This window comes from Pituophis catenifer, unplaced genomic scaffold (genome assembly GCF_029215685.1).
Source record: "Pituophis catenifer annectens isolate HBS135680 unplaced genomic scaffold, rPitCat1.0.hap2 SCAF_4, whole genome shotgun sequence".
NCBI lineage: Eukaryota > Metazoa > Chordata > Lepidosauria > Squamata > Colubridae > Pituophis > Pituophis catenifer.
In genome coordinates, this window is record NW_027256884.1 from 32,760,770 (window position 1) to 32,783,528 (window position 22,759).

The 22,759-nt window shown below is 38.9% G+C and overlaps 1 protein-coding gene across 1 annotated transcript in view; it reads right to left on the reverse strand.

The window, feature by feature from the left end:
* The window catches only part of SH3RF3 (SH3 domain containing ring finger 3), a 216,132-nt gene extending 194,026 nt beyond the window's left edge, over window positions 1–22,106 (reverse strand). Inside the window, exon 1 of the mRNA XM_070943179.1 lies at window positions 21,426–22,106. Coding sequence (XP_070799280.1) covers window positions 21,426–22,106 — 681 coding nt within the window. The remainder of the gene's footprint in view (window positions 1–21,425) is intronic.
* Window positions 22,107–22,759: the final 653 nt, after the last annotated feature.

Below are 22,759 nucleotides of genomic sequence, written 5' to 3' on the forward strand. Positions count from 1 at the left end.
TGCTGTAAGCATACATGAATATGCTGTAAGCATACATGAATATGCTGTAAGCACACATTTAGGCAGAAGTGGCACACCAAGGAACATATATGCCACCAAATATATATCCACCAAATATATATCCACCAAATATATATGCATATATGCATATTCATTCACCTAGAAGGGCGGATATACAAGAATATGGGAGGTCTTCTTCTGACTCTTAAACATCTTTTGAGCAAGTTCTCCAGCAGCTTTCATAGGCACGTCTCCCACACGAAACAATTAAAACAAGAAACTTGGTTGGTATTCATAGTTACATTTACTGCACAAGATATAGTCTATAATTTCATTCCATAAAGAAGAACGAAGTTCCCCGAGGAAAAAAATGAAATGAACTATTGATGTACCGTATTTAGTACCGTACTATTGATGTACCGTATTTTTTGGTGTATAAGACACACCTTTTTACCCCCAAAAAGGGGGTAAAAATCTGGGTGCGTCTTATACACTAAATGTAGCCCCGCCCACCTGCCAGCCCTCACCCTTCGGCCATTTTCGGGCTTTAAAGCACTTTTAGGCAGCAGGAAACTGAAGGGAACAGCCTTCAGTTGTGGGCTGGCAAAGGCCTTCAGGTTGAGCCCCAATGCAAACCGGCCCCTGGCCCCAACCCCTCCAGTGCTCAGGCGGGCTTTGCTTCAGCACAGGCCAGGCTCCCTGGGTGCCTTCAGGCAACACAGAGCTCACCTTCAGCCTTGGAGCTGCGGCTCAACAGCTCGAGCGAGCCGAGAAGCCAGCTGGGTCGAGGATCCGGGGAAGACGGCTCCTGGGCCCTGCCGAGACACCCTTTTCTCAGCAGTGGCACCCTACGAGGCCCTGGGCAGATCCGCCGCACCCGCGCCTCGCCTTGAAGGAGCACCGCCTGCCCGCCGCAGCAGAGCAGAGCGCCCAGCATGCGGAAGGCGGCCCGGACCGAGAGCCCCAGTTAGGGCAGGGCAGAGGGCGGCCTTCAGTCCAGCATGCGTTGCCCAGCACTGCCACTCCTGAAGAGCCCTGCAGCTCGGTTCGGTGCTGCCCGCCCGGGAGCTCACGTGGTGGGGTGCTTGCCTTCCGGGTGGGCGGCAGGAGGGCCGGCCAGCCGGCGGGGAGAGCTGCCCGAGGTCGGGCTGGATCCACTTGGTGCCTCTGTCGCTGTGAAGGACCCACCAGGCAGGGGTTCTGGCTTCCTGGGGGCGGCCGTGCAGGTGCGGAGCCGGGCGGGGGATTGATTGACGCAAGAGCCGTGCGTCCCCTCCCCCGAGGACCAGAGATGCCCCCCCTCAGTGCTTGGGATGGTGGGGCAGCAGGGCCCAGGAACTTCTCCGTAAAGTGCCTACTACTGCAAAAGGCCGGGGGGGGGACAACTCTGCCCTGCCTCCCTGAGACTTTCAGGCTTGGCGGCCAGACCGGTCTGGCCTGCGAGATGTTCTCTTGATTCCCCTCCCCAGACCGTCCCGAAGAGGGTTGTTCCTCAGGCTGTGCTCTGTTCCTCCCCCCAGAGCATGCTAGGGGTCTCTTTGGGGGAAAGTGAGTAGTCCCTGCACCTCTCACTTGCAGGAGGAGGGCGGCGCCATCTTAAATGCTGGTAGGCAGAGGTAGAATACTTTTTTCCTTGTTTTCCTCCGCCAAAATTAAGGTGCGTTTTATACTCCGGTCTTATACACCGAAAAATACGGTATCTAAAAGTATATTCTTAGGAAATGATTGTGAAAACTGGTAACTGATTGTGAAAACTGATAGAATCTATTTAGCTGGCCAATAAAAAAGTGGAGGGAAAGTTCTCTTTCCCAAATATATTTTGCAGAATTGGAGACCACGCCTGCTAATCTATTCTCAAAAGCAGATTTTAAGTGGTATAAATCTATCATGAACTAACAAAAAATAAACGGCTACATAGTCTTATTCTTTGAAACTTTCTTCATTATTTTATTTATCCCATTTAGAAACTGTCCACCTCCCTCACAGAGCAACACTAGGTGGTGTACAAATAAGACAAACTGTATACATATTATAATACAAGGCAGAATGAAACAAGAATAAAATAGTTAAAATTCAGAAGTAAAAGACAGGAGAGAGCCTTCAAGGCACTAACCAGCCCCATGACTGTGTGCACCTCTGTGGGCCCCAACTGAGTTGGGTCAAGTTGAGTTTTATGATATCCTGTCACTATGCATTTTTTTTAAAAAAAACTAAGTATATAAGAAGTGTTACAAAACTTGTGGATGTAAAAAGTAGAAAGAATTGCATGGGAACTCCTATCTTTGATGGATGCACTAATTCCAAACTAAGCTCTGCTTTCTGATCTTCTTGCCGTTTGTGTTATTCTTTTCCACAACACCAATGCCAAAATCGCTACATTATCTGTGTGAAGCCTGCCAAGTTCAATAAAAGACTGTCTTAGCTATTCATTTACTCCACTCCAGTGTATTATCAAAATGTAACAAATGCAATAATAAAAAGCCACCTACAAATATAAACCAATTATAGATCAAACTAGCTTCAAAGCAAATTTTCAGGGTAGCTGAAAAACTAGGAAAAGTTAAAAAGGGAAATATAGCTGAAACATAGTGCAATGGTATACCCAAGATTTGAATAGGATGATTTACACTTAAACACTGGAGGTTTTTAAGAAGAGATTGGGCAACCATTTGTCTGAAATGGTGATAGGGCTTCCTGCCTGAGCAGAGGGGTTGGACTAGAAGACCTCCAAGGTCCCTTCCAACTCTGTTATTCTGTTATTTTTCTGCTATATACAACTCCAATTCTTATCACTGAATTACTCATAATTTACATGGATAGACTATTTCAGTAGTGTCAAATTTGTGGCCCACAGGCCGGATGTGTCACATGCTGGCCATGCCCACCCTTGGTTTAGCAAAGGGAGGAAAAGTCGCAATATGTCACATGACGACATGACGCTGTGAGTTTGACACCCTGGACTACATAAATCCACAGAGCACGTATTTCACATTACATATTTAACCTGTGATGTCATTCACATATTAAAGGAATCACTTAATTTTACCTATACTGTTAAATTATGTAAACCATGTAATAAAAATGTACATAATAAACATTTTTTGATTAACATTATCATCTTCTAAATATGTGCATTTCTCTGTGGCCTAGACACTTCAAGTAATATATAAGACAAAACAAAATCACTAAAAGAAATTATAGCTGCAAAAATGCAATTAAATGTTTAAAAACAGACTACAAAAATAGCACAAGTATAACAAATTTAAAATGCAAATGAAACTTACTATATTTTTAAAGAAACAAATGTTTAACACAACATGAATATGCTGTAAGCACACATTTAGGGAGAAGTGGCACACAGCCTTTGGAAGGACTGATTCACAATCAGTTACCAACTTTCACATGTAAAGATACAAAAAAGAAACACTACTAAAGATGATCTGAAGAACAGACAGCTCATAGAACAATAGTCTTTTGGATTCTTCAGCTATTGTAACTCTAACTTGTGAATGGTTTTATTAATCACAATCAGTCACAAATTGAGCCTGGAAACAAACTGGGAATAGAGAAGATGAAACAACTCAGATGAGACAACTAATCATAATACATGTAGTCCTTGACCACAACCACAATTGGGCCAAAAATTTCCATTGCTAAGTGAGACAGTTGTTAAGTGAATTTTGCCCAATGTTGCAGCCTTTCTTGCCACAGTTGTTAAATGAATCACTGCAGTTGTTAAGTTAGTAACATGGTTGTAAAGTGAATCTGGCTTCCTTATTGACGGTTGAAACAAATAAAATGTTAAAAAGTTGTGATATTTATGTAGTTATTTACCAAGCACACCTAAATTACATTAAAGTAATCAAAATAACTTTACAATTTCCAAGGCATGTAACAACATTTGAGCACCCCTATTGTTTGGAAATTGAAAGTTGAAAAAATTGACATGCGCTAAATTTGTCACAAGATCGCAAAAGATGATCACATGACTCCAGGACACTGCAACCTTCATAAATATGAGCCAATTGCCAAGCATCCAAATTTTGATCACGTGACCATGGGGATGCTGCAATGGTCATAATGGTTGTATGTGTGAAAACCATACAAAAAATAAGTCACTTTTTAAATGCCATTGTAACTTCAAACGGTCATTAAACAAATGGTTGTAAATCAAGGATTATCAGTATCTACTTTCAATTCATGTCAGCCAAATTTTGGATTGTTTTCAAAGGCACTGAAACTAACTAAGGCAACAATCATTAAATTAGAACAGTGATCATCCTCTTTCCTTACGTAGATATAATAGTTGCTGCACCAATGCAAATTGTACAAAACATTCTGAGTCACAGAAAACACTTGTTTTTCTAAAATCAAGACTGGGACAATTAACAACTTCAAACTACAGACCTGATTTTGAAACTCCTTACAAAAGCGTTTCAACACTATTAATCTACCCTGATAAATGACTACTGATTGATCTGATTGATACATACATACATACATACATACATACATACATACATACATACATTTGGAGGTTGTCTGACTCCACATGACTCTGTAGATTCTACAACTTTAAAAGTAATAAAGCAATAAAACAATAAAACAATAAAAACAATGATATGCATGTCTGGAAAAAACAGAAATTTAGTACTTCTGTCACATCATCTACTTCAGATGAAAAAGAAGACACAGGGCTGTATGTTATTAACATACCAACGCAACTAGATTTCAAATATTCAGATGTATTTCAGACAGATGCTGAACAAAGTGGAAGGTCAGATATAATCTTGCAGGAGCCCAACATGAAAATACCAAGAAGATGAACTGAAAAAGATATGTCCAAATTTTGAACAAGACCACTGAACGCCTGTTTTGCTCACTACAATTTAACTAGCTTTTCAAGAACATGCCTTAAGCAGAGTATCGAAAGCTTCTAAGAGTTCTAAAAGAATCCACTGAGTTACACACTTCCCTTTTCTTGCCCAACAGGTCATCCACCATGCAACCAAATCAATGCTAAAGTTAAGCCTAAGTGTTACATTAAGAATAGTTTCATTCATGAGAACATGGGATCCATTCGTCACCTGTGCAGACGGTGTTGCCATTTTTGAGAACTGGAACTTTCTTTGAAGAAGTGTGAAAGATTTCATGTGAAAAGTTTTTTTTTCCAGAGAGTTCTAATGGCCAAGTACAAATATAAAGGTATGGAGGCAGGAAGAAAAAAAAATCCTTAAAACTCTTCCAGGAGTACCTGAACCTGGGATGTAAGTTAACAGTTATGTACTGCAAAGAAGAAGAAAACCAGGAAGGCAGCTTTTTACAGTTCTGCAGGATATGCTTCCAGGGAGAGGAACACCCAATGACGACAGACAAAGAGAAAGATAATAATAATAATAATAATAATAATAATAATAATAATAATAATAATAATAATAATATTTATTTCTATATTTCTTTTATTTCCCTTCTCCCGAAGGATTCAGGGCGGTGTACAGTCAATTTAAAAACACAAGACACAACAATGATTAAAAATTAAAATAATTAAATAGATTTGGCCGATTTAAAACCCCAAAAATTTAAAATGCCCCAATTTAAAATTATTATATTGTTAGCCCGGCCTGGCGGAACAACAGGGTCAAGATGACCAGAGAGCCAGGAAGAAACACAGCCCAAAGGAAACAGGGAACACCTTTAGCAGTGGAGGAGAAACAGGATGAAAGTGTTGTGGAAAAGACAGGCTTAGACTGAGTACCTTTGTATTGCAAAGTTCTCAGTCCTTTAAGGTAGCCGAAGTCAGGAAACCAAACACCACAAGGAATACTAGAACTCTGCTTTATTAGTATAGGTCACGGGCATCAAATTGGCAGCATCGCATTGCTGTCACGTAATGTTTCGTGACGTTTTCCCCATTCACGGAGCTGGGGTGGGTGTGGCCTGCATGTGACGCATCCGGCCCAGGAGCCGCCAGTTTGACACCGCTGGTATAGGTTATAACACAATAATCTTGAAAACCTGACAGCATTTCCCCTTTTCTCTCCCTTAAATAGTCAAAGTGAAGCAATTTTGAGGTTTTTTTCTTGTGCCTTCCTTTTTTGGGAGCTACATTCATGTTTTTCCTAACAGCTACCTCCTATTTTCTTCATCTCCCTGGTCCTCTACAAAAACCTAATTGATTCAGGTGTTGGAGCCAGAGAAAGCTTGAGTACAGGGGGCACAGGCACAGTCTCTTTAGCTTTTGCTTTCAATAGAGTAAAGGGGAAGGAAAGCAATTAGCATTCCAAAGCTAACACTATAGATAAGCAGGTGGGGAAAGGAGGTGGGAAAGAAGTGCAGTTTGCGCTAAGATTTTCTTTACGACTTCACAAGCCACCATTTCTTTATTATTATTTTTGCACTCACTTGTACATTCAAACTACAGCAGTTATCCAAAGAATAAACATTTTAATTGATCTTTTGGTTCTCTCTGTGTGCGCATCAGTGCATCCTTACCTGCTCTCCAACACCATCTCTGCATTCAATGAAAAAAGTAGTAAAATATATATTGTATTTTCAATCAACCTAATAACTAAAGAGGGACCCCAGTTGGCATGCTAATCACACCTCAACTTTACAGTTTAAAAAGATCCTAATATGAAATGTTGCTATACAAAAGACCGAGAATCTTTTATGGTAAGGAATCTGTGCAAGCCCACAATCAGGCATGAAGTGGGCAGGTGCTCCTGGGGAAGCCAGATAACAATAGCACTTAAGACTTATATAACACTTCATAGTGCTTTACAGCTCTCTCTAAGCGGTTTACAGAGTCAGCATATTGCCCCCAACAATCTGAGTTCTCATTTTACCGACCTCGGAAGGATGGAAGGCTGAGTCAACCTTGAGCTGGTCAGAATCAAACTGCCGGTAGTCGGCAGAATTAGCCTGCAATACTGCATTCTAACTACTGCGCCGCCACCATTTCCAGCAGCAAATGTCAGAATGACAATTCTAATGACTGGTGGAAGAAGGCAGATGTGTCCAAAGGGTGGCTCACTGATGAATTAGCATTTGCGCCATAACAATTCAAGTTCTACCCCTTTTGTACTGATGTTGCATACCCGTACAAAAGGGGAGAACTTGCACATGATGCATACAACAAAGCTTTCATAATTTTTCTATTATTTTATTTTTTTTATTATATTATATTATTATACTATAACACTAGCAAAAAAAGAGTAGTGATTATACAATATAAATAACTGCATATACTACAGTGATTAAATGAACTACAAATAACAGGAAAAAAGCCATGCAATACTCATTTCTATCAGTATGGAATTACTTCAATCCCTGTTGGTGTTCCAAAGAACCTTGCAGACCTGGCTCTTTGCCCAGGCCTTTGTCGAGGGTGAGTGAAACGTCCTTTGGATTGTGTGAGTTTGTTTCTTTTGTTCCTATACAGTTTTTTTGCTATGCTTGCAATCTTTATTCTTCATTTTGATGTATTAGTTGTATTTTTATTGCTCCTAATGATTTTACTTGCAACTGTTCAGTGTTTTTGGATGTTGGGCGGCATATAAATTTTATAAATAATAATAATCATTATTAAATTTGCATCAAATGAGATCATAGATAAACATACTGCTTCATCTCATTTTAATAATACAAAGATTTTTCTAAAACAGATACTGATTTCAATTCTGAAGTGATTGCTTAAAATTGCAGAAGACGTTTCTTTTGATTGATGTAAAATTCTTCTCAGCAAAGTCAAAGCTCTTTATACAATCACGCATTCAATATATTGGGAATATAATTTAACCTCGCATTAAATCTTAAGATATATTGCTTTTCAAAATTGTATTCATATGTTACAATTTGAAACCAAAAGGGAGTTATGAATGCACAAGATCGAATAATAATATTTATATTATTATTTATAATGATATTATAAAAATCCGTAGATTTTTAGTATAACAGCAAAATACTGTATTTGATTTGTTATCTTTTCTTTGAGGGGCCTAATAACTATATAATAATATTTTCTGATATATTAAATTATAAGAAATATTTTTTTTTTAAAAAAAAAAAAAAACTTGGATCCATTGATTTTCCAAGTCTGAATGAATAGAATGTTTAAGAATATGCCTGCCAAGTGTTGGAAGTGCAACCAAACCCCGGACTCATACTACCACCTGCATGTGATGAACATGCGCGAAAGCAAAAAAAATTGGACTAAAATACACACATGGATAGAAAAAATGGTAAAGGAACATATAGATTTAAAACCAGAAATATTTCTGTTGGGCATTATACCAGAAAAATACAGTAAAAGGAATGTATAATTAATAGTACATGTGTTAACAGTGGCCAGAATCATGTTTGCACAACACTGGAAGGGCAAGGAGAGATCCCTACAGAAGAAAAGATAATAACAAAAATCTTATTATTATTACTATGATGAGTATTACTCAAAACAATTGTAACCAGACAACACACTATTTATATGGATTTTGAATATGTTGCTCTTTCTATTTACCCTACATTAAAAAAAATAAATAAAAATTAATTGATATTCCAAGACTGACTGAATAGAATATTCATTCTATTTTTAAATTTCCTATGAAACTTAATTTTTGGTTTTGCTTCAAGTGTTGCATCTCTTAAGAAACATTTCAATTGCAGGTACTTTTGGGGTAGCTAAAAGATCTGTGTTATATTGTTTTCTCAGTGCATGTTCATCTACATAAATTGCCAAACTCAAAATTCAGTTTCTCAATGTTTTTAAAACAACTATTAAATCAACAGATTTAAGGTGTTTATTCCTTGTTTCTCTCTTGTTTTAGGTAACTTTTCTGAATGCTTTTTATCAAGTGGAATTCATTCTATGACTGCCTTGGTCCACCTGCAATCAGTTCTTGCTACATGACCAGCTCATTTCCATTTCAATTCTTCTACTCTCTTGATGATATCGTATATTGTACCTAAAAATGTACAAAAGATGGAGCGACAACATCAGCACGTATTGCAGGCCCAATTAACAAAAGAAAGCTCCAGATAGTATTGGTTGGAAACGTGTGGAAGTGAATAGATAATGGCTAGAATGATGAATGGCGATTCCTTGTTTGGCCCAAGTGTTCCAATATAGCATCTTTTTTTTTCTATTTTGACATTTTGATATTTATACCTCTTCTTTTCTTTTCCTTTTGAACTAAAAAATATAATATACGCCAAATATGTATATCAGATTTATATAGATACACATAGACCTAAATCTGTGGATATGAACAAAAAGTAAATCAAAATATAATAAAAATGTAATAATATAAATAACAGTGTTGAAAATGAAAATCAGCATTAATCACCAGTTGTTAAGAGGGATGAATAAAACATATAGAAGAACAGAACTGGGCACATCAAAGTCCCAGTCAGACAGAAAAAGCAACAAAAAAGCATTGTACTCTCTGCCAGGGTAATTTCTTTAGAATGGGATAGATTAATTTAATCTAAGATTCCCTACAAAAACATCAATAAAGGAACGGATGACTCAGAGACTCCACAAAGCCATTACCATATAGGTCTATGTACTGATTTAGAGGAATGTTTTTATAATGCCCCCATAGGTCTGCAGAGAGTAGTATATCCACCATGGCTGGGGGGAAAATTGGAAAAAAAATGGATTGGATACTTTCATTGGTTAGAAATCAATATTCCAAACCAGTGGTGAAATCCACATTTTTTTACTACCGGTTCTGTGGAGGTGGCTTGGTGGGTGTGGTGTGGCTTGGTGGGCATGATTTGGTGGGGGTGGCAGGGGAAGAATACTGCAGAATACTCCATTCCCACCCAATTCCAGGGGAAGGATATTGCAAAATCTCCATTCCCACCCACTCTGGGGCCAGCCAGAGGTGGTATTTGCCGGTTCTCCGAACTACTCAAAATTTCCGCTACTGGTTCTCCGAATTGCGCAAAATTTTCACTACCTGTTCTCCAGAACCTGCTGGATTTCACCCGTTCCAAACATGTCGGTTAAGATGGTTCCTGATATTTTCAAACCTGAGCAGCAGAGGTTTTTAAGGCTTTAAAATTACTGTAATGTTGTAGACAAAATAACGGACTGGGCAAGCTCTTCAATGCAGGAAAGAGTTTATTGCGCAAGGTTCAAACAGTCCAAAGACAAGAAAAGGGTCTGAACGCCGATGGCTTCTTCTGGCCATGTATTTATACAGTTTAAAGGCAAAAGTATTACAGAGAGTGATGCATTTCACACGTAGAAGCTACCCTTTAATCTATCTCTAGGAAAGACATAACAGCCCTGTTCCCACAGGCTCAGGTTTTCAGCTCCGGAGCTCAAGACATAACAAAAGGAGATAAGAGGCTAGAAGACGCCTTAAGGGCAATAAGGAAGCAGCACCCCTTATCCAGGGATATGCATGACATTTGGGATGCAATAAACATTAAACAACAGAATGTATCTGTTTAGGGTCAGTTTGCCCTTTTACAATTCTGTACCTACGTCAAATACCGTTTGTCATCTCAGCACCTTGGCACGGGAGAGGCACTTCTGTCTTGACCAAAGATTTGGATTTCTAATATTTGAGTTTTATCCCAATATCGAATCTTAGCCTGGCTCAGTAATGTCAATTTCTTGCGGTTTCTGGATTAAATCCTAACCCTTTACCTATTAATGAGCAAATATTGTCTAGCAGCTTTCAAGGCTTGAAATGAAAATCTTTATTTACTATCCTTGCTTTCTAAAACGTACAGGTTTACACTTCAAATAGGTCCAAAGATGGTAATAATCAGAACAGTTCTCAATGCAAAAAAAATAAAATTATTAAATTAAAAGTCCAAATTGAAAACCTGGTAGATTAAAGCTCTCTTCAGCATAAGGCAATTTCAATTTGGTCACAGATATTTTAGGAGTTTGGGCTCACCACAGTGGTGGAATTCAATTTTTTTTACTACCAGTTCTGTGGGCATGGCTTGGTGGGCGTGGCAGGGGAAGGATACTGCAAAATCCTCATTCCCACCCCACTCTGGGGCCAGCCAGAAGTGGTATTTGCCAGTTCTCTGAACTACTCAAAATTTCCGCTACCAGTTCTCCATAATCTGTCACTACCTGCTGAATTTCACCCCTGGCTCACCATAAATTGTTTCATAAGTTTGTCTATCTTTGTAAAGTATCTATTAGGGATTAATGTTAGAATCTCTCTTAAAATATACATTAGTTTCAATGTAATATTCATTTTAATTACATTCATCCTGCCTCAGAGACTCAGCGGAAGTTTTAATCATCAGGTTATATCTACAGAAAGTGTAATCTATACATTTAGGCATATTTTCCAATACTCTGTTATAGATTTCAAGGAATATATATAAAGCCAGGTATTTTATAGAGTGCATATAAATTATAAATCGTAGTTTCTTGCATTCGTTATAGATATATACATTACAGAAGGATAAGTAGATAGATAAAAAGACGGATGGATAGATACACTATAGAACAGGCGTGTCAAGGCAGCCCACAGGCTGGATGAGTCACATGTAGGCCAAGCCTACACCAGCTCCAGAAAGGGGGAAAATGTTGCAATACGACATGTGATGGCAACGTGATCCTGTGAGTTTGACACCCTGCAACAGAAGATCTCTACTATTTGAATACTTCCCTCAAATTAATAATTTGCTGGTTACTTGATGTAGAGGACAAAGATAATTGCCTTGATAAAAGGGATGTCAGTCTGAGGCAAGAATGTAACATGTAAATGCCTCGTTTACATAGAAATAAAGGGCAGGAAAGCAAAAATGCATACAGACTTGCATGATTCTGTTATTATACAATAAAAGAAGTACTGACTTAAATGGCATTGGTTTCCTAATCTGATCTACCTCAGAGGGCTGACAGTTACAGATGTCTCCAATTTATATAACTGAAAACAAAAATTTAAAATGGAATCAAATAGATTATCACTATTTAACTAACCATCATTATCATGGTTTCCAGATATGTTATTTTTTGTTCTTTCAATCAGTGATGCAATAGCTTTACAGCTTTCTCTCCTGACTTCCAATAGTTCTGATTAATGAATTGCAAAGAATATTCAAATTGTTCTGAAAGTAGCAGTGCGTATTTAACCTTCATTGCTAAAAAAATACTCGATGTAATTCATCTGTGAAGGGTTTAGCATAAGACAAAAATGAGTCTTTTACAGCTGTGCAAGATTAAAATCTATAAGTCAATTTTTCTGCTGAAACAATGACAATGGTGGACCATGAATAAATCTCTTGAATGCATTCCAAGGTTTTGTGAAGGCCTGACACTCTTGAAAAGTCTGTAATGCTGGAAAAGCTAAAAAGAGAAGGTGACATCAGCAGGAAAGTGGATGGACTCCACTACAAAGGGGAGAAGAGATAAAAGATTAGCACCTTACTCTATTGTCACCTTCAGGTCCCAGGGCTCGACTCAGTTAACAGAGCTTTTTTGCAGAGACCTATTTGATTAGTCTGCCCCAGGTGACTTTTGGAATCTATTCTAGGGGGAGCTAACGTCCACTTCATGGCCTAACAGATGCCCAGGTTGTTTCTTGGAATGAGAATGTAATGGGGAACTTGGATCAGATCAGACCAGTGGTAGGTTTCAAAAATTTTACTATTGGTTCTGTGGGTGTGGCTTGGTAGGCGTGGCATGGCTTGATGAGCGTGACTAGGTGGGTATGGCAGGGGAAGGATACTGTAAAATCTCCATTTCCTACCAATCAGCTGGGACTTGGTAGGCAGAGAATAGATGTGGGCGGGGCCAGTCAGAGGTGCTATTTACCGGTTCTCCAAACTACTCAAAATTTCCACTACTGGTTCTCCAGAACTGGTCAGAACCTGCTGAAACCCACCTCTGGATCAGGCCCATACAAACTCTCTTCTTTGGTGGATTTTGAAATTCCCTGTGATTTTTAGAGAAGTTGAGAGAAATGAGACAAGTGAAGATGCCTAAAGCACTGCTGGAGGACAATAAGGATTGAATCCAAAAGAACATCAGTTATAGCCATCATAACCACCTACCTTGGAATAGTACAATTAGGGTAACATCTGCCATCGTTGTGTCATGGCTAGCCTTCTGGTGGCCTTATTCAAAATAATCTGGGGCCTGGAAAGTTATTTCATAATTTTATGAGGCATATTGTTAAACTAATGTTATAACCAAGCTGCTGAGGAAAACTGGAGAGTTTGGGTATAAATTACTCATAACCTAGACATGTAATGTTGTCAACAGTTTCAGAGCAATGTAAAAGAAAGCAACTGTCCAGAAGATGATACTTTAGTCATTTTAATGAAAGCATTAGATCTTGTGTTTCTGAGAGATGGTGTGCCCACAACAGCATAAAAGAAAGAAGACAGATCTTACCCTTGCCTGGGTTAATGCCCGCATTACTCGTGAAGCAAAAATTGTATTAGAAAACAGAAAATATTACTTTAAAAATGGAACAACCAAGATGACTAAGCTGCCTGAACTGTGGTCTGGGGTAAGATAAGGCAAAGCCATGAGGTCATGAAATAAAAAAATGGCTACGAAGATATGTTTATGCCACAATTAGGAAATGTGATGATGAGTCCATGGTTAAATAGTTACATAAAGCTTTTGAGTTCTGGGGAAATGTTGATAAATATTGTTTACAGACTTCTACCTTTTAAATAAATTCATTCTTCTTAAACCAGAAAAGAGAAAAACTATGTTCACAATCGCTCTGAATAAAACAAATATTTGGCTTCTTAAAATGTAGTGTAGAGGACATATGTTATCTTGACTTGGCAGACCCTTCTTCCTTATTCTTACCAATTAAATGATAAGGACCTGAATCTGGCAAAAGTAGTCATAATAGGAAAACAAATGTAAATAATCTCTTGTAAATCTTATGGGAAATTCACAACACAATAGGTTTGTACAAAATTGCATTCCTCGGATACAATCATAAATTACAAAACCATTCATAGCAAGAATTCATTTTGTTATAGTACTAATCCAGAAAACTACTTTAAATGGTTTGTTATGCCACTTCATCTCCATCATGATATTCATACTTAGCATTCTCTTTTTAGCTATAAACAGCAAATGGAACACAATGTTTATCCCAGAATGTTTATGTGTTGTTCATTAATGAGTTCTATCTAATCTCAGTGCAATAACACTGAAATAAATGGACTTCTGTGAAATGAAATATATCTTTGGCAAGCTAGTGTCACCCAATTTTACAGAATTAAAAATAAATTTCTCATGTCACGTTTGATCCTAGATTGACATGCATTGTTGAGACCTAGTATGATGCCATATTAGGGCCAATGATAGTAGAGCTGACTCCAGTTAGCTCAGTATTTCTTAACTTCAGAAACTTTAAGATGTGTGGACGCCCAACTCCATGTTGACTAGGGAATTCTGGGAGTAGGGAGTCCACACATCTTAAAGTTTCTGAGACTGAGAAACAATGAGCTAGATACAATACCATCAGGAATGTGGAATAGTTCTGACCTACATTCAGTAAATCTCTTCATCAAACCATCTTTGCAAAATATGTGGAAGTGATATTTTCTTCCAAATATAGATGAGAGTATAGTAAAATAGTAACAAATGAATTTATTGATCCTCGGATGCTTCTTGGTAGTTTATTCAAGTATCTTACATTGGATCGATTTGAGTCTATTGTGCTTCTGAAGTTCTATAGTAGTTAGAGGTATTAGAGGAATTACTGTTGGTTCCTAGGCCAGTAATCATTTTTATAGGAAGATGATATTATTTATTTATAGGATTGGAACAACAGACATTAATTTCATGCCCCGGAAAACCAAAGGAAGGCTACATAAACAATGTGAAATTAGCTTTCTGATCTTAACATGTGATTCATACCACAGAACCATACTTCTACATATTTGCTATTTTAGAAAATGTGCAGTAAGAGTTGACTTCTATGAACCTGTTATTTGTGTATTTAAGATTTTTATACCACTGTAATCCAAAAAGACACTAGGTAGCATACTATAAAATAGGAGTAAGAATCCAGCACTTTTGTAATAATATTAAATGTGTAACCAATGCTAAACTTTTATTCCTCACTTTCAATTTCTGGTACCTATCCAACTCCGATTAGCTAATTTCCAAAAGCCTACCAGAAAAATAATCTTTTGACAGGACTACAGAAGGCTTTGAAAATATGAATTATACTCCGTCTTGGAAAGCAAGGTATCCCATAAGAGAAAAGCCCACAAATGTCTTTCCTGACATAGTTTTTGATAGGTTTTTGACCTTCATCCTGTATTGTTTGCTTTGATCTTGTCCTATTATTGTTGTATTTGGGGCAAATTCAACAGGATTGCTGATATGATTCTGGATTAATCACTATCTCTCAAAGATGCATAGGTTCTACATGGCTATATCCCCAATATTTGGAAACTATCGAGATATCAAGACTTGTAAATTTCTGATTCAGGGAATAAGGATTTTTCATACAACATTAAAAGATGAAATTATATTTGATTTGTTGCAATGGAACACTTTGATTGATAGATATAGGATTTTTTTAAAAAACAAAAAAGGAGTCAAATTTGGGGAGCTGTCTGTATAGAAAATTTCAAACACTTTTTAAAAATTTCTTTTACTTTATTTATAAACCATGCTCTCTATACTGACTTATCCTCATCTTGGTGCTGATACATTGGCAATCTATAATAGCAATAAATCAATCAATCAGTCTTTTTTATCAGAGTTTTTATCAGAAACTCTGACTTGTAATTCTTTAAACCAGGAATTCAAAAATCTTAAGCACATTGACTTCTTCATAAAGTTTCAGATTGTTCATTGATCTACCCAGTTCCTACTGGTAGTCTGGTCATATTTCTAACAAAACAGAGAAATGACACTAACTTCTGTCAACTGCACTTCATTGCTAAAAGCAATCATAGATTACAACAATATGTAGTGCGTTTTTGGGGTGCCATATTAAATGTTCAAAATATATTTATGTGCATCATATATGTAGTAACAAATTGTGATCCAGGAAGTATAAAAATAATATATAATTTTATCTGTGAACATCAAGAGTTTAAAAACTAAAGTAAATTAAAAATTCCAAGGATTAATTAATTAAGCAATTCAAATTATATAGTCACCCATCTCACTTTTGTGACTTTGGAAGACTCACAATTAAAACAACTACCAAACAAAATACAGATAGCAATAAAAGAATAACTACATTAAATACAAACTGAAACCATAAAATGTAATCAGCAGAAAAGTGCAAGCCATGCATCAATGAACACAGTCATCCAGAAGGCTCCATACCATAACCAGATCCCACAGCATGATGACAAATGTTAATAAACTCTAGAGGAATAGCAGAATTGCAGATAATTTGTTATAATATAAATTTTCACAGCTCAAAATATGGTTTCACTCCAAATATAAATAAATAAATAATGGCAAAAGTCTTCCTCAATTAGTAGAAGAAGAAGAAATGTGATGGAAAAAAGGTTCCAAGAGTCACAAGCTTCTGGTAGATCATAGTGACCTAAATATTCCTGAAGGAGTGGGGACGACATTTCAATGGAGATTGGTAACCAGCTGTTGGATCCAAGTAAGCGGAATCTCTCTGGAGAAAGGAGAGATCGTGAGATCACCCATAGGGGATCTCCAGGCAGCTGCTCCTTGGTAGTAGACAGCAGTTGAAAATTAAGCAGTTGGGAGTTGAGGGATTTCAACTAAGCTCATGTAGCCTATGTGGAAACAAAGTTTGATTGAACCTCATTTCTTAATCACTTCTGGAATTACTTTTTAATTGCTTTTCAAATATTAAGAACCCCCAGAGTGACAAGTTTTATGGCATTCACTGAGTGGGTTTCCTTCAATTCTTAGTGAAGGAAGTTTTAAGTATGTATTTAGGGACTTAGAAAAAATAAACAACAAAAGGATGATTAGAGTGTTGATTTTGGAAAGTTATAGAAGGACTAAGGGTCCAGATGGATTTGAAATAAGATTTTGAAAATAATTATAACAATCCTTCCCATGAGGAAATGTTGTAGTTTTGAATTCTTAAAATAAAACATGACAGTATGAGACTTTGAAGACTGGACACCACAGGGAAACAGAAGAAACTAAAGGTTACAATTAAAGAAGATTAGTTAAATGCAACTTGCTAATACTGAATGTAGCAAAATACTTTAACATAGAATGCATTGGATATTTGTGAACAATAGATTCTATAATCAATTTTAAGAATATCCACCATAAAGACACTATTTCAGTATCTCTCACTATCACAGAAGACTAGTATCTTTACATATTGAGAATCTTTAAGAACATGCACTTTGCATTTTTTTTCTAAATATAAGCATGTTGGAAGGAATAGTTTGGGGCTGCTAGTTTTAGACTGCATAAATCCAGGTGATCACTAGATAGTAGCAAAAAGATACAGAAAACTCTTTTCTGCCATTTTAGCACTTGTGCAGTTTATGTCTTGCCTGGATCTGGTAGCCCCCAAATAATTAGAGTTCTTGTCATATCCTTTTAATAGCTGCCTTTATAACTCGTGACCCTTCAAGCTTTATTCATCACAATCTAAGGTTGTGAAACAAAGAATGAAAGTATACAAAGCTGGTGGCTGATGTCAATATGTAACTATATTCAGTTGAATGGGTCAATACTTGTACAAGTGTACCCTCAAATTAGAGAGAAAAATAAAATAGTTTACCCCCCCCCCCAATATTTTAAACACAGCAACAATAACAAGCATGTGAAAACCACTTTTCCAAAGCTGTAAACACAAAGTTGTTTCGCAGAGTTTAATCTATAATTTTCACCAAAAAGTTGTCATTCATTAACGGACACTGTAGTGGGATGGCAGTTCTATGGATTTTATGTTATGTATTGATCTTACAATTGTATTAGTTATACTGTAATCTTCTGGAACCTTTTGGGAGTTTGGCACTATATAGAGTAAATAAATATGTTTGAGCGTGAAAATATTCTATATATCCCATATCATAGGAATTACTATAATTTTTCTTCCATTCAATTTTGGGTAAATTATTTCCCCTCCTCCACTGGAAAAAAACCACAATGTGTGCTTATTCATCTAAACAGAGGTCAGGGTCTTATTAAACAAACAAACAAATGACAACTATACAGAACAATATTCCTGAATAACACAAGCTTAATGAATACTGCATATATTTCTAAACACATCCTCTTTTTCCAGTGATCCCCTTATCAAAATGAAGCATCAAAATGCAAATAAAAATCCAGAGCTTGTTGCTGTTTCCTTTTAACATGTCAAATGAATGCTAAATGTCTTGGACTTCATGAGGCTTTTAAAAATGTTGACTATTGAATAAGTAGTTAGGTAAAAGTAAGTACTCTCTAGCATAGGCTGAGGATCAAAAATTCATCTCATTTGCAGATGCAAAATATTTATTAAGTTATAAAACAGAATAGGATTTCAGATTTTATTTAAACAAAAAATATCAGCAATGACAACCTAGTATAGGTTCAGGCAGATATATTTATCAACTGTACATTTCAGAAGTGAGAAACAGGATTTTCTTAACAATATCAATTACAAGAAGAACAGCAGCAAAACCGTTTTATAGTGTCAGCTATAACAAGACAGACATTTTTAAGTGGAGTAATCTACAGTAACCTACAGTGGCTAAACTAGTTAGCCTACCTGTACTTTATGGTCATAACACGGATGACTGATAAATTTTCTCTAGGGAAATTTTAATTACTTAATTCAGTAAGTTTGCTTTGAGAGAACTGCATATTTCTTAATAGATATACAGAGTTATAGGCACAATGAAATCAGATCATCTGGTATAATTTGCCATTCTGAGATTTATTGCCAATTTAAGCATCCATAACAAATGCATATTGGATCTGAGACAAAAAAAATCTTCTAATGGCTGACATTCTACTTCCCTTTGTAGGTAATTCCACATCCCAATATCCCTAATTACTTAGTCCAATACAGTCTAAGGCTATGCGCTGCAGTAAGTTAATGTATTCTGCGTCCTCATAAAGACAGTTTAGATTGGTAGGAATTCAAAGAAGAAGCTATCAGCTATGTTTTACAAAACCACTATGAACTTAAATTTCCTGCAAATGCACAATGGATGGCTGCCATCAAATTTAAAAAATTGCTTCTTAATTTTCTTTAACAAAAATGCTATCCAACATGATAATAATTTTGCACTTAGTAAGCATAAGCATGCTACTTCTACCATTCATAATTCTTCCTGTGGTAGTAGGTGAAGAGTTAGGATGAATTCTACTTTTGATGACCAATTAGTATTTATTCCCAGAAAATTATAGAGTAAGAAGTTATTTGGGGATATATCCCCCTGAATAAATATTATAATTTGGTAAATCATCTGTTCTTTGCAATCACCTACTTTATAATCTATATTGCTTAATACATACAAGGAACTCCATTTAGGTTTGAGGCGAAGGTGTGAAATAACTAATAGTAACAATTCCAAGAATTTTATCTCCTTGTATAGTTACATATTTAGCATTACTTCAAAGTTCTTTTGCTGTGAGGAACCTTTTAAGGATTGGAAATGCTGTGCTGATTAAAAGGTAATGCTGTAAAATCACTTAGAAGGCTAAACAAATAATTTCAATGAACTCATTCATGAACTTATTACCCTGAAAAAGGGAGCAAACATGCAACCACACATTTGTGACAGTGGATATGTTATTTTAAAAGTGAGGCGAGTCTGTCACTGCAAACAAAAAGAGGCTTTTAACAACTCTTGTCACTTGTTATACACTAGTATGTACAAGAAACCACTCATTCTTGCACTAACAATGCTGATTTTTGCTATAGGTCTAGCAGTATCTCCTGATTGTGGTCATGTTCCAGAGTCTCACATAATGAGATGGTAAGGAAGTCCACCTGACACATGGAAAAACTAGTTTTACTATGTGATGATTAAATAATGCTATTGCTTCACGAGAACATGCGAAAGCTACTTTTCACCATAGCGTATTTTTTACATTCAGCACCATGTTATCTATTCTGACTGGTAGGTGCTCTCTGGAGTCTGAAGAAGAGAAATGAGTTTCCAATCACTTGCTGACTATTTCTTACAACTGGGATTAGAGGTACCAGGGAACTTGTATTTATGTAGCATATGTTTTACTACAGCTTCTGTATCATGTAGCTTATTCAACCACAAAGTCCAGTACTGTATATTATTCAACACACTGACTATTATTTAAAGCATTATGACTTTTATGTAAAAGAAATGAATTCATTACAGTCACTGTTCCTTCAAAGAAAGAAATGTTGCCCAGACCAAACCCTTAGCAATGATTTTAAACAATGCTTACTCCCTGAAGTACTCATGTTAGAAACAAGAAATGATATGTCCTTATGAAAATTGCTTTAAAAAGCTAAACTGTTACTTCAGGATTTGATGATCCATGGTACTGTAACAGAAACATAAAGAATAGCTTCAAACAATATAACAAGAAAGGGGATTTTCTAAGGACAATTGCACAGAATGGAATCCTCCTTAGACCAAAGCATGAGTAGGAGAAAGGAGGTTCAGAAACAGTAAGGACTAAGCTAAGTATACAATTAATATACATTTTACTACATCACCAGTATTTGAGGGTCAATGTGCATCATTTTAGAAAAGCAGAGGGTGTCTTATATGTCACATAAACAAGTATCGGTGGCTAAATACTGTTTGAAACAAATTAAAGAACCATCACTATATTGTCACTGATGCCAAAGTGAATCCTCTATGCTTCAGTTTAGAGAAAAGGATTTTTGGCAGATGCACCTCTTATTAGTCCTGCAATTCTGAATAATCATAATTTGAACCTCCTACAGCTGTTTTCAAGGAAAATTATAGGACATTCACAGAGCTGAGCGGAAGCTCTCAAATGGGAGAGAAAGCCATGGAAAGAAAGAGGAGTTGCAATCTCCCCCATTGCATCTGACTCCACTTTTGCCTCCTGGTGAGGAATTTCTAAAAGTAAATAAAAACACAGTTCTCACAACATGCTTTTAAAGGACAGCAGTCTTTGCAGGATATCTACCACCCTTAGGATTGCCACATACCCTGCTACGTCTAATCTAATCATCAAAGTTTAACTCAGAGAGCCTGCAAAGTTGCTGGCGCCAACCCAATAACACATAGTCACACTCCTGGATGAGAAGTGCAGAAAGGTGTTTCTATGGTGCAAAGTTGAAAAGGTTGACACAAACAGCGTTGGGAAAAGGGGCGGGTCACAGAAGGAAGGAAGGAAGGAAGGAAGGAAGGAAGGAAGGAAGGAAGGAAGGAAGGAAGAAAGAAAGAAAGAAAGAAAGAAAGAAAGAAAGAAAGAAAGAAAGAAAGAAAGAAAGAAAGAAAGAAAGAAAGAAAGAAAGAAAGAAAGAAAGACTTGGCTTCTAATTTACCTTAAGCAAGGCGCTCCGGCTGGCGGCAGCGAGTTCCCGCAGACTGGCGGCGGCTGAAGCCGCTGCAGCGGCCACACTCGGGGAGCCGCTGGACGTGGTGGCCACCGCGGCGGGTTGACAACCAGGGTTAACAGGGGGAACCGCGCTGTTTCCTCCACCTCCTGCTCCAACGGCGGTTGGGTTCTCCCCGCTGTCGCCGCCCGAAAGGCCAGCGTTGCTGGGGGACTTGGGGCTGCCGGGCCCGCAGTTGCCACCCCCGCAACAGCCGCTTCCAGCGCCCGCGCGGGGTCTCTGCCGAATGCCGTCCAGCAGGCGGACGAGCAGGATGTTGGCGGGCAGCTCGTCGACGCCGCAGCCCACCAGGATGCGGCACTCGGGGCAGCGCAGCTCGTGGCGGGAGCTGACAATGCTCTCCAGGCAGCGGCGGCAGAAGGTGTGCTGGCAGGGGAGCACCTTGGCCGTCGTGTCCAGGCGCTCCAGGCACACGGAGCACTCCAACAAGTCCAGCAACGACGACTCGTCCATGGCCCCTCCGGCGGCGGGCGGCGGTCCCTCGCCGTTGCCCCCGCCGCCGCCTCCCGCTACCGCCGAAGCCGCCCGCCGCCTCCGCCTCTCCTCCGCTGCTCGCTTCTCTGCGGCGGCAGCCTTGGAGGAGCACAGCCAGGACGCCCCTAGGAGCATTTAGACCAGCGAGGGAGGCCGCGGGAGAGGCGGCAGCCCCAGCACATGGCAGCCGGAGCAGGGGCCGCCGAGCCCAGCCCGCCCAGGGCCTGTCAGCGCCAGCCGCCGAGCGGAGGGCGGGGATTGGGAGCGCGACTCTCTCCCCTGCCCGCTTTCCTCACCGGCAGGCGGGCAATGGCTCCCTGGGGTGGGCGGGGGCTGCCAGCCGCTCCGCGCGCTCCCCCTCGTAGCCGTCCGCCGTGCCTCACAGGGACAACTGCGAGCCGCCCCTTCGCCTCTCGGCAGCCTCCGCCGGCGAACGGAAGCCCGGGCAGAGCGAGGGGGTCGCTGCCAGCCAGCCCGCCCGCCCGCCCGCCAGCCAGCCAGAGAAGGTCAGCGGCACCTGCTCTCTTCGCTTCGGGCTCGCCTGGCTGTCAGCAAGCGCGGCGGGGCTCTTCAAAGCGCGGCGCTTCCTCCTCACCTCCGTCTCGGAAGCGAGGGCAGCGCCAGAGCCAAAGGCCGGAGAGCGAGCGGCCGTTCCTTTCTTTGGGGCTTCCTCCTCCGGTCCTTCTACTGAGCCGCGGCTCCCTCGCTTTCCCACCGCCGCTCCCCGTTGTGCACCCGCTGGGTCTCACGCGCTCCCATCTTCCAAATATTCCTCCCGACGAGGGTGC